The sequence below is a fragment of the Tenrec ecaudatus genome, chromosome 5 (assembly GCF_050624435.1).
Source record: "Tenrec ecaudatus isolate mTenEca1 chromosome 5, mTenEca1.hap1, whole genome shotgun sequence".
NCBI lineage: Eukaryota > Metazoa > Chordata > Mammalia > Afrosoricida > Tenrecidae > Tenrec > Tenrec ecaudatus.
The window spans coordinates 103408379-103420922 of record NC_134534.1 but is presented as its reverse complement, the minus strand read 5'-3'; the positions used below and the strand labels follow the sequence as shown (position 1 = coordinate 103420922).

At 41.1% G+C, this 12544-nt stretch overlaps 1 protein-coding gene and 1 pseudogene across 3 annotated transcripts in view; one reads left to right on the top strand and one right to left on the bottom strand.

Annotated features, from left to right (window-relative positions):
• AOPEP (aminopeptidase O (putative)) overlaps positions 1 to 12544 on the bottom strand; it is a 502851-nt gene that overhangs the window by 450684 nt on the left and 39623 nt on the right. For 2 of the 3 annotated variants that reach the window (XM_075549788.1, XM_075549790.1), the window contains exon 2: positions 9564 to 10496. In XM_075549788.1, the coding sequence (XP_075405903.1) occupies positions 9564 to 10357 (794 nt within the window). In that variant the 5' untranslated portion in view covers positions 10358 to 10496. Of the gene's footprint in view, positions 1 to 9563; positions 10497 to 11115; positions 11222 to 12544 lie in introns of those variants that run through there. The other variant, XM_075549789.1, reaches the window with a different exon arrangement.
• On the top strand, positions 5603 to 6011 carry LOC142448877 (large ribosomal subunit protein eL31-like; annotated as a pseudogene).

Here is a 12544-nt window from a genome sequence, read left to right as displayed (position 1 = left end):
TAGCCTTGTCCTCAGCCATGTTGCTAAAATGCCCATGGGAGAGATGCCTGGCTGAAATTCTTCAGGGCTTATAACTTCATCATTTCCAGATTGAATAATTCTTTCCAATGCGCAAAGAAATCTGTTTTTGAGCCTTTGTGACCAAGGCTTGTCTCACATGCTTCAGGACACTCATTCACACGGACACACTTGGGAAGCCCCAGTTAACTGAAGAGGAGTTGTAGGGTGTGAAGACGATGATAAAAATCAGAAAGCAGCAGAAAGATAGAATAACAAGGGCAGGGAGGCGGGCCTATGATAATGTGCCATTAATATAGCTTTTCAATTTAGGTTGAACCTGCCAGAATAACAATCCCTTGGGTTTCTTGGTCAATATTTATGTTTACAGAGTAGTCAGACGAAGACAGGACACCCTAATTCTGCCGTGCAAAATAGGAGGTGAAAGAACACGGATGTGTTTGCTTATTTTCTTTCATGAGGCACCACCTGCAGAGGAAACGTGTAGGGAATCAAGCCATTAGTTGTCCTTCTCTTCGTTGACTTCTACATGCTTTGGGCTTTATGCAGGCAGCGGGGTGGGGTGGGCATCTTTAGGTTTAAAAATGCTTTAACTACACTCCTTTCCATAAAGTCACCTATGTTCAGGGACCCAGTTAGCATAGTTTGGTGTCTGGGGAATGGCATTTTCTTGAAGCTGGAAAGAGGCAGTGAACTCACTGGTGCTGTGTGTGGCTCAGCAGAATCTTTTCCACAAAGTTGTTATATTTGTTGGTTTCTGTTGATGCTTGGCTATTTGTTTTTGTTTGGTTGTTTAAGTGAAGATAACCCACTGTCTCTCCACCCTTAGTGACTTGGTTGGGATTCTGGGAAATAGAAGTGTACAGAGTACGAGCAGCAAAGGGAAGAAAGGCGAACTGTGAACCCCTGCAAGTTTCTGGGGTTTTTCAATTCTTCCTTTGTACTAATATAATAATAACAATACAGAATTTAATGTGTATTTCCACTTCACTTCTCATGAATTTGGTATAGTTCCTTGAAGCAAATAAGGAAAAAAGGTATTGATTTTTTAAGGTCTTTTTAAATCCAAAATCTTTGGTCAGAGATTATCTGCTTATTCTTTTCGTTTTAAAATTTTCCTGTACAGTTAGTTATAAAGCAATGCAGTTAATTCAGTGAGGGAGAAAAACATCATCTTTTAACATCTGCTTTTGATGTCAAACTAAAAGTACTTCAAAAGTTTACATCTTTCTTGAACCGATAGTTGAGCTGTCAATCAAACAGGAAAAGAAGTTATCGTGTTTTGCCTATTTTACCCTGATTTATCTAAAATAAAGAAATAGTACGATACTTGAGGACATTTTAAATTTTACTATTACTTTAAAATACAAACCATTTCCTACTCTATTTCCTTATCCCTAACAATGATTCAAGTGATTACAGTTTTTCTAATAAATTTTCTGTATTTAACCAAACTTCTTCTCCATGAGGTTTTAATCTCTTGTATTTTAGGTTAAAAAGCTTTCCCAGATATAAATATCCTCCTTATCTCAATAGCATTTTAAATCCTATACCATTAGCTAGTTTAATGATTCTATTGTTAAAATTACCAAAGGCCCAAGGAAATTACTATATTAACTCTTAAAAAGCTGATAACGTTGCCACAGGTGTGTGTGTGTGTGTATATATATATATATGAATATACACATTTTAGATATATGAATATATGTTCACTTCATACTTAATGGTAAACCCTAACCTAAAAACAATCAGTACTTATGATGCAGTCCTGTCCAGTACTTACCCTTATGAATGGATCACTGAAATTACAGGTGCTAACTTCAAAGTGTGGTAAAGAAAGCAGATGGTGCATGGCTATCAGAAAGAACAGTTTCTGGATGCAGTCTTAAAAGCTTGTCTTAAAACAACCAGCCACCTAAGTGAGGTGTCATCTAAGCCCATAGAAGCAGCACACAGGATGTGTGATCCAAGGATTGAAATAATAAAATCTAAGATCAGAGTAGGTGATTATATTAGTGCTTAAATCCTGAGCACCTAGTTTGCAGGCTATGGATGACACTGAAAGCCTAACATCTATTTGCAGAATCCCCAGAGGATTTTCAGAATCCCCTTGGACTCTGACCAGGGATGTTAACAGTCTACCTCTCAGAAAGAGAATGCATCAGAAGGGAATTGATGGAGACAAAAGTTTGATTAAATTTTAGCACCTTGTTTCCCCATTTGACCCATTTTTAAAAACATTTTATTAGGGGCTCATACAACCCTTTTCACAATCCATACATATACATACATCAATTGTATGAAGGACATCTGTACATTCTTTTCCCTAATCATTTTCAAAGCATTTGCTCTCCTATCTGTTTTTATTATTTTCTGTTCTCTTTTGGATCGAGTTTTTCTTTGTTTTATTTTGTTACTATTGCTAGGTGTTTTAAATTTTTTATTGGCACATTATTCACATATCATACAATTAAATAGTCCAATCACATCAAGAAAGTTGCACTCATCATTAATTACATTCAGTTTTAGAACATTTTCTTCATTCCTGTGTTTGTTTTGTTTGGGGATGATTTTTTTTTTATGTGAAATCTAGGAGAGGTAAATCTATAGAGATAGTTACTAAATGAATAGTTTCTTAGGGCTATGGCAGGGGACTTGGTGCTGTAATGGTTACACGTTGGGCTGCTAACCACAAGGTCAGCAGTTTGAAATCACTAGCTGCTCTTCAGGAGAAAGACGAGCCTTTTTACTCCCATAAAGAGTTAAGAGTCTCAGAAACTCTCACCAGGGCAATTCTACCATGTTTTATAGGGCTACTAGGAGTCAGAATTAACTAGATGACAATGTGTTTGGTTTGGATTTGAGGGCTATGGCAGGGGATGTTGTGGGGAAATTGGGAGCTAATAACAATGAGTGTCAAAATGAAGAAAGTGCTCTAAACTTGATTATGGTGATGATGTGCAACTCTTTTTAATATGTTCAAACCATTGAGTTATATGATATGTGAATTATATGTCAATAAAACTACTTTAAAAGCATGTTTTAAAAACAGAAATCTATAGGTTTTATACTCCCAGCTACTTCCTTATAGAACCAGGTAAATGGAGAAGTTATTGATAATTAGTAGAAAAAAGTACTCATTAATTAATTCGAATATGTTTCCCATTCTTCTCCAGAAAAGACTGCCACTTGGTAAAAGTGGGGGAAAGTCCTTACAAATTTCAGGGTAGAAAGATGGTGGCTTATTTGCAAATTTGAGGTTTAAGTTTTAATAAACATTTATTTTAGAACCGTTTTAAATGTTTTTTTTTAATTTGCACGGATAAGAGAAAATGTCCATCTATACCCCATACCAGTTTCTCATTTCATTAACATCTTACATTAGTATGGTACATTTGCTTTAATTAGTGAACCAATACTGATATATTTTTAAGAACTAACGTTCAGGTTTTATTCAAATTCCCTTAGTTTTTTTCCCTAATGTTATTTTTCTGTTCCAAGATCGATCCTTAGTCTTTATAACTCCCATGAAATAACTGAATAGGGCCATGAAAATAAACATTCCCTGCCACTGAGTTGATCCTGACTCATAGCGACCCTATAGGGCAGAGTAAAACTGCACTGTAGGTTTCTAAGACTGTAAATCTTTATGGGAGTAAAAAGCCTAATCTTTCTGAGGAACAGCTGGTAGTTTTGAACTGCTAACAGAGTGATTAGCAGCCCAACATGTAACCTCCTATGCCCCCAGTGCTGCTAAGAGCAAGGTCAGCAGTTTGAAACCACCAGCTGTTTCATGGAAGTAGAGTTACCGTCTCAGAAACCCATAGGAGCAGCTCTACTCTGTCCTACGGGGTCACTATGAGTCCATGGAAATCAATGGGGGATTGAATAGTTTTCCATCCTTTTAGGTCTAATATTAATCATCTCAAAAGTAGAAAAGGGGAGAAATCTAACTTCTATCAAGAAAGGAGAGTCAGACATAGAGTGTGTTCTTTGGTCCCTGGGACACTGAATCTCCTTGATCTGGGAGAGAGAGATCTGAGACCTAGGAAATGTGGTGAAGAAACAGATAGTGGAGGCAGCTGCCTCAAGAGCACGAGGCAGTGTGGCGGGTTCCTCACCCATGGAGCAAGTGAGGAGGGAGTTGCTCCTCACCCGTGGAGGAGGGACTTGCAGAGTAGGCACTGACTGTCTGGGCATTTAATTGAGGGAGTTTTTCCTGACACGCAGAGCTAGAGCCAAGCACCTTCAGGCTGAGGGTTAGGGTGGAATGAAGGGCGTTTATTGGCAGTACAAACAGAGCTTCGCAACATTGCGCAGCAAGGAGTCAGGTTGGCTGGACCAAAAAGAGGCATGGGCATGGCTGAGAAGAAGTTGTCCTAATCAAAAAACTGTATCCTAACCATTACTGATGTTGAATTATCAGTTAATTTCCCTAATAAAACCCATAAACATGAGTATTATCTGTGAGTTCTGTGTGGTATTGTAATGAATTGTGGAACCCAACAAAGCAGAAGACTGTACTCTGAGAGGGATGGTTGATGTGCAAACTGATTAAGAGGTTAGAGGCTGGAGGGCTATCTGACCTCAACCTCATAAGAACCAGCCTTGGGCTGATAATGAGTCTGATTCTCCTTCCCTTCAAGGGCTTTTGGACAGACATACCCTACTCCATATACCATTCATACATCAACTATAATACACTGCTTACGTACACCTGCATTTACCTACAGTCCTCCTTACTCCATTCCTCTCCAAAGTTACTTAGGTAAGCATCTTTCCCTGACCCCTTCAGTGAGGTGGTTTCTTACATTTGTAATACATGTAGTACCAGAGGTACAAACGAGATCCATTTCTGACTGTATGAGCATTTATATGTTCGGAATGTATATTCAGAACTGATGTATGGAGTTCTTACTTAGCTCTCATGGAATAAGGGATCAACTATGGGGCTGCTAATTGCCATGCTGGCAGTGGGAAACGATCCGCCGCTGCATGAAGGGTAAAGGAAGCTGACTGCTCCCGTACAGATTAACATCTCGGAAGCTCCGGAGAGCAGCTTCCCTCTGTGCTGTGGAGTCACGAAGCACTGGAGTCTACCTGAAGGCAATGGGTCTGAAGAAAAGACTAGAAATCTTCTCAAAGATTTAAGAGCAGCACATGCTGCAAATAAAGGTGATTGTGAGGAAGGGTTTTGTTTGTTTTCCAGTTGGGCTGCTAACCACACAGTCCTAAGTTATAAAACACCAGCTGCTCCAGGGAGAGAGACTCCAGGCTTTCTCTGTAAGAGTGACATTCTTGGAAACCCACTGTCAGTTCACCGTCATAGGGTGAGAATCAACTTGATGGCAGAGAGTTGGGTTTTTTGGGGAAGGGTTGGTTCAGTTACATAACACTAAAGGGCAAGAGGGAGAGGGCTGTGGCTATTATCCCTGGGCAGCCTGCACTGTTAGACTCTTGTTGCCACATTCTGCACTCCATTCTGGTATCCTCTAGCTGATTATCGATTCATTTATCAAATTAATAAAACAAAAAGAAAATTTTATTCTCAAGAAAAAGAGCTTTCCAGCCTGGTCCCGGCGCTATGGGTCCCGCGAAGAAGGGCAGTGAGAAGAAGAAGGGCTGTTCAGCCATCAACGAGGTCGTGACCAGGGAATACACCATCAACATTCACAAGCGTATCCATGGCGTGGGCTTCAAGAAGTGTGCCCTTCGGGCGCTCAAGGAGATTCAGAAGTTTGCCATGAAGGAGATGGGGACACCAGATGTACGCCGACACCAGGCTCAACAAAGCTGTATGGGCCAAAGGAATCAGGAACGTCCCGTACCGCATCCGTGTGCGGTTGTCCAGGAAACGAAACGAGGATGAAGATTCCCCAAACAAGCTCTACACTCTGGTCACCTACGTGCCCGTCACCACTTTCAAAAACCTACAGACAGTCAACGTGGATGAAAACTAGTGGCTGATTCTCTAATAAAGGTTTTTAAGCTGAAAAAAAAAGAAAAAGAGGTCTGCTAGTGCTGCCAGGTAGGGGCTGTACTGCTAACTGCAGGGTCAGCAGTTCAAACCCACTTGCTGATCCACAGGAGAAAGGCAGGGCTGCCTAGTCCTGGATTTACAAAGCTTTGGAAACATTATCTAGAGTCGCTATGAGTTGGAATAGATCCTGTAGTAGTGGGATTGGGATAGACAAGAGGAGAAAGAGAAGAAGCCACAGACGGCATTCAAAAAGAAATTATGTACCAATTTAGAGACTGTTTAAAGTTTCTAAGCCTTGCTTAAAAATATGAGATACATTGAAAGCTAGTATAATTTGTTGTTTAAGTATACTTGAAATCTACTTTCATATAATAAGGGAGCTGGTGAATGAAGTTCAAAAGAAAGAAGCAGTTCCCTTTCATAACTGAATTGTCCTGAAATTTTCGGATAGCCTTGCTTTCATCTGCCATTCAAATATTTCCTGAATTAAGTGGACTAAATCTGATACAAATTCAATGTTGCATCCTTCCAGAATAACCACAATGGAAACGTGACATTTTTTAGGAACTTCTGGTCACTTTATCTAATTTTCCAACCTGTAAAATGGGAATAAAAAGTCCTTCATCCAGGACTTGGAGGATTTTTGACAGATATACTGATGGTGAAACATCTCTATGGCCCTGTGGGTAAGTGTTCAGCTGCGAGCCAGCAGCTCCCACCCACCAAACTCCACAAGAGTAAGATGTGGCAGTGTGCTTCCATAAAGACTTACAGTCTTGGAAATCTTGACAGGCAGTCCTATAGGGTTGTTATGAGTCAGAATCAACCTGAGAGAAGTGGGTTTGGTTTCAGGTTTTTATACTGATAGTTTTTTTGCCAATCAAAAGTAATTACAGAACAATTATTTTTGTTTTAATAAACACGGACAGACTCTGTGCCCTACAGGCAAAAAGTTTTAGCCATACAGCACAATTCTACTTATGAGGTGTTTTTGACCATGTAGTCAATTACTATTTGTAATATTACCAAGGAATTATTTCTGGCACAGGCTAGGATCTTCCGGATATCTGAAGTCCCACAAAGTCTCCAAGTTCCTAGCACTGACTTAGATGTCCTCTTATACCTGGGTGTAGAAGACCATAGATCTCCAAGCTTATTTGGCTTACTACCCCCTTTTCAGAACAATAAATTCCTCGGTGCCAATCTGTCAATTTAAAAAATCTGTATTATTGCCCCAAATCCAGGATAAAGCATAGGTATCTGCTTTTGATCTGCCCTCACCACACCCCTACCCCAATCTGTCCAGTGGGTTATCACCCATGTTGGAAAACATTGATTTAGAGAGACACGGTGACTCTCCATGGGAGAATAACTGGACTTATGCTGCGGTTCTCCCTGGGAGACTATCCGGACTTAGACAGTTGGTTGACATAGGATTCTACCCGCACCCTCCCCACTAAAACAGAAAAAGAAAGGAAATACTGTTCTAGGATTGCTTTTTTAAACATCAATTATCCTTGTAACAACATCTACATGACATTTACTTACTAACGTACAGTAGCAAATTCTCCAGGATACAGTTAAGCCCCCGCTGTGGTCATGTATTCTATTGAATGAGCAGAAAAGGAGAAACCCAGAGTAAATTCACAAAGTTAATTTCCAAAGGAGGAAATTAGCCTAAGGACTGCTTTCGTTTCCTATGAAAACCATAAGCACATATCCGACACTCATTCCACCCAGTCTCACATTTACTTTAACTCTCCCGTCTCATCTCTTTCTTTGTAGGGAGCACTTAGGAGACGGTCACAATTGAAGCAATTACTGAGTAGAGGTTCACAAGTAATTGTCAATAGTTTCTTCTTCCCTAATATCCCAGTCAAAAAAATGAAATCTCTAGATGTATAAAACTACAATTTTCTAGTTAAACATTCAGAGGGAGTCCATCATTAAATCTTATTTTTAAATCTACATTTCATGATATCAAAAATATTCAACAGATACTAAGAGCACCTGTCTTTTTCCCTGATGGTCTCCAAAGAACATTCAGTAAGTTATTCTATAAATAAATCAGTATGCTGTTGTGTTGATATAAATTTGTTATCAACCCTGCAACGTCCCAAAGGCTGCCTCAGACTCTAGCAGGAATCAGGCAGGAAGCGGCACTCATTTTGAGCAGTCGGGAGACCAGAGCAGCAGTTAAGATTAAAAGGCAAGAAACAGGGTAATCGGAGGTCAAAGTACTGCCTTTAAAAATATCTAAAAGTGTTTTTGATTTTTGGTTTGTTTGGGGGAGGGAGTTTGTAAGTAATTTATGTGGAATTTGCCTTAACTGATACGAGTCTTAGTAGCCTAATAGGAGCCCTGGTGGCATAATGGTTATACACTGCGCTGCTAACTGCAAGGTCAACAGTTTGAAGCTACCAGCTGCTCCTCAGGAGAAAGATGGGGCTTTCAACTCCTGTTAAAGAGTTATAGTTCTGGAAACTCCCAGGAGCAGTTCTCCCTGTCCTGAAGGGTCACTATGAGTCTGAACTGACTCACCAGCAATGAGTTTGGTTTTGAGTTTCAGTGGCATAATGGGTTATGCATTGGGCTGCTGAGAGGTTAATGGTTGAGGCCCACCAACTATTCCAGGAAGAAAAAGGAGAAGATATGCCCATAAAGATTTACAACCCCAGAAACTCTATGGGACAGTTCTACTCGGACCTACAGGGTCACTAAGACTCGGATTCAAACGGAAGGCATGAGTGGGTGGGTTCCGTTCGAAGGTGGCCCCAATGCAAGCTAAATGAGATGAACCTATCTCCATCCAAGCTCTGCAATAATTACTACATTGTTTGCACATAGAAATATCAAACGTTAGCAATATGAAAAGGACAAGTGGCATTCGAACCCAAGTACTTTTCCTGGAAATTGATGCCTCAGCAATCCTCCTCTCCACCCTAGGATCCCAGGACTGCCTGGCATCAGACACCAAGAAGCAGAGCCCAAGCAGGCAAGTGTGCAGTGACAGCAGGACTAGTGGTCCCTGTTCTCAGAAACACAATGGTCAAGTGCTTTGGGATTTGCGTTGACGTTACAACAGAAAATCCAGAAAGGCACAGGTGCCCAGAAACAGGTACAGCAAGAAATTCCCAGAGCAGGCTTTATTTGGAAGCACTTTGCGAGGCTTCCCAAGATCCAACTTCACAGCAGCCTACAGGCTTGGGAAGTATCAAGGAACTCTAAGAACGTATTCGTTCCAAGACACATCTCACCCCCTTGACTGCACTGGCCATCTCTGACCGAGTTCTCAGTGCAGAGCTGGACAGAGAGTTGAATTAGTCGGCTCACCTACCCATCTCCTACCTCAGAAATTTGGGGATGTAATGAAGTAATCTTCTCATCCTGAGCTAAGGGAGGCAAGCCAATCAGAATTCAGCATGCCAGGGAATGCACCTGCTTCAGTGCTGGCCCAAGGGCTTGAAGCTCAATAGGTAATCCCACAGAACACATCTGGGCATCTGGGCCGAGCATCCCTGCCAGATAGATGGGCACGGGGCTGTGGGGTATTTGGCTGACCTACCTGCCACTCTGGTCTGAGGTCCAGGTAACAGATCTCCCCTCAGGTTTGGTTCTGTACCAGATCCTTATGGCACGAGGAAAATCAGTCGCTGTCTGTGCCCCTGTCTTTCTGATCTGCAAGCTCCACATGTCGGTGGCAAACGGGAGCTCCCCACAGCCAGGAGCCTGGCTGCAGTGAGCATAGTAGTCTAACTGCTCCCTCCAACAATCTGCAGGCAGAGACACGAGTTCACGGATAATGGGATTCCTGCGCTCCTCAGAAACAAGCTGGTGAGACCTTGTCAATCTTTCAATACCTGCCACAGCAGCAACATCCACCTCCTCAACCTTTAAAACAGACAAATCACAGCAGTCCAACACCAGCACAAAATCCGCACTCCCATGATGCCCTGTGTCACAGCACCACTTTGAACCAGAAATCCCAGAAGTCTGTTGGGGGTTGCCATGGTTACCATCTGTATCAGAAAAAGTCTCTTTTTTACCTTTACCACAGATTTCAAAATCATTATATCCTGTTTTAGATGAGAAGGTCCTTGTTTTTGTCACAGGAGCATGGCAGGGTTCTGGCGTCCTAAATGCATGGCTTTTGTGTGACTTCGATGGGCCAGCTTCCTCAGGGGGACTACTTGGTTTCCTTGATCTGTGTCCAGGCTCCAAAAAAAGCACAATGGAGCCCTCGATGGTGCGAGTTTCAAAATGCACGTCCCAATCCAATACATAGTGCTTCACAAGAATGTGGCTGGTGTTGGCCATGAGAGGCAGGTCGTCTCGGGAAGGGTCCAGCTTGTCGTCCATGATGCAATTTGTTGTTGGAGAGTCCTGGTAAATTCTTAGAGGGGGATTCCTATCTGCCTCAAATTTCTGGAATCATAGATGTCAGCTTCCAAAAGAGCCACCTGATGCCACAAGTTACGGTTCCACAGCCTTCAGTCCTCTGGCAAAGAAGAAAAGCACAATTAGACAGAATTCCAAACAAGACCCTAAATGTTCCTGCAACTGCCTATCCTTTAAAATAATTTCCCAACGTGTTAGATGCCTGTGGCTAGAAGGCAGATTCATCTTTGTGACTGGCATCAAAGAAAGCTGAATGATGGGCTTCTAAAAATATTTCAATTACCAGTGGAATGACACAGGCCTCCTCAAAGCCAAATGAATTATGCTTCCAGAACAGTCCTTATTTGGGAAAAGGGCAATTGTTATACAAAAGCATAACTGAGGATTACTGTGCCTCTTGTTTTAAAAGATATTAAATATATCATTTCTAATTTTGTGCATCAAAAGATGAGTGATTCTCTACTGTGATTCTAAATAACAAGTGTGAATGAAGGCTGAATGGCCTCATAGTTTTATTTTTTGAGAGTTACAATGTAATACACACAATGTAACTCCAGGGATTAACGCACTTTTCCCATTAGGACTGCTCTCGTATCAGCACTTCCAGTAAATTACGGGAAAATGAACCAATTTACCAGGAGTGCATTCTAAGTATTCCTTTGAGATTGCTCATGGAGATTTTTCAAATTTATAGTTAAATACTCAAGGTATATCATTACATCTTAATAGCTGAAAATCCATGAACATTCTGGGTAATAGCCTTCTTGTGGCAAACAAAAGGTCTTCTCATTTGGAAGGGGAAAAGTAGGCAAGCACCTATAAAAGGGAAGAGAGAAATTAAATGTAGAAACAGATGTTGTAATAAAGTGTACAAGTTCTTCATAAAAGTTCTGAATCAAAATGTATTCTTATTTTATAATAGGAATCTGACTAAAAGAAAAATTATTGGAAATTATTTCAGTCCCTGTTGTATACTTAATTTCTTTCAGCATATGCTGTTTTCTTTTCTTCCTTTTCTTTTTAAATTCTGTTGCCAAAAAATGAGAAAGGAACGACAGGGGAACAGAAGTAAAAACTCTTGACAGATATGTTTTACAACATTGTTTGTATTTCTAAATATTAGGAGCTATTCTTTTGTCATCTACTGAACATTACTTGCTTGGTTTTTGCAATAAAATTGAGCCTTCCCTTCTATTTGTCTCACTCCTCCTCACCTCCCTTCCAACTTCACCTGCTTCTCCACTCTACCCTCTTCTCTCTCTCTTCTACAGAATCTCATTCCAGCAACCAACCCCATTGGATTTTCTCCTTCGACCTCTCCTGAGGCTGTTCCTTATCAAATTCCCACCCACCAAGGCTAGATCTGGCCACCTGCAGCACTGGGCAATTTGGTTGCAAACTATTTTTCTAGTCACAGAGACCAACCTTCACTCTAAACTTCTTCCTCTAGCCAAAGGGACCGTCCAAAGCCACGCATCCTGAAGGTCTCTAGCAACCACACCTCCATGCCTTTTGGACTAAACTGAGTTCTACACTTAGAACTCTCCCAGCTTCTTTCCTTTCTCTCCAAACCCCTGTTCAAATTGCAACCACCTACAGAAAGACTTCCTTGACCCCGGCTTCCTCCCTTCACCGAACCACATATGGTAACTCCCTTAAATTCAATAGGATTTGCCAAATCAAGGGTGCAGAGCATAGTTGGGGGTTACTTTACGGAGGTGTTGGTACTTCCATCTGGGCTAGGCATTTTCTTTTCGGCATGAATCCATGATTGAATCTATCATTTAATGTGACAAGAAAAGAAGATATAGTAACACGCTTAACAACAACCTTCAGTCAAGCCATGGGCGATGTAATGAGAAATGATGGATGTTAAAAATGCAATCCCTTGTAGAATGACTGATGGTACAAAAAATGCTTTTTAAAAAGTTCAACCTTAACACACACACATGAAAAAAGAGGAAAACCCACCTTTAATCAACGGAGTGACTAAATGAAACTCATTGCCATCGAGTCTATTCCGACTCATTGCAACCCTATATAGGGTTTCATAGACTGTAAATGAGGGAGGTCTGGGGGCGTAATGGATTATGCACGAAGCTGCTAACCACAAGATCAGTAGTTCAAAACCACTCGCCCCTCTGAGGG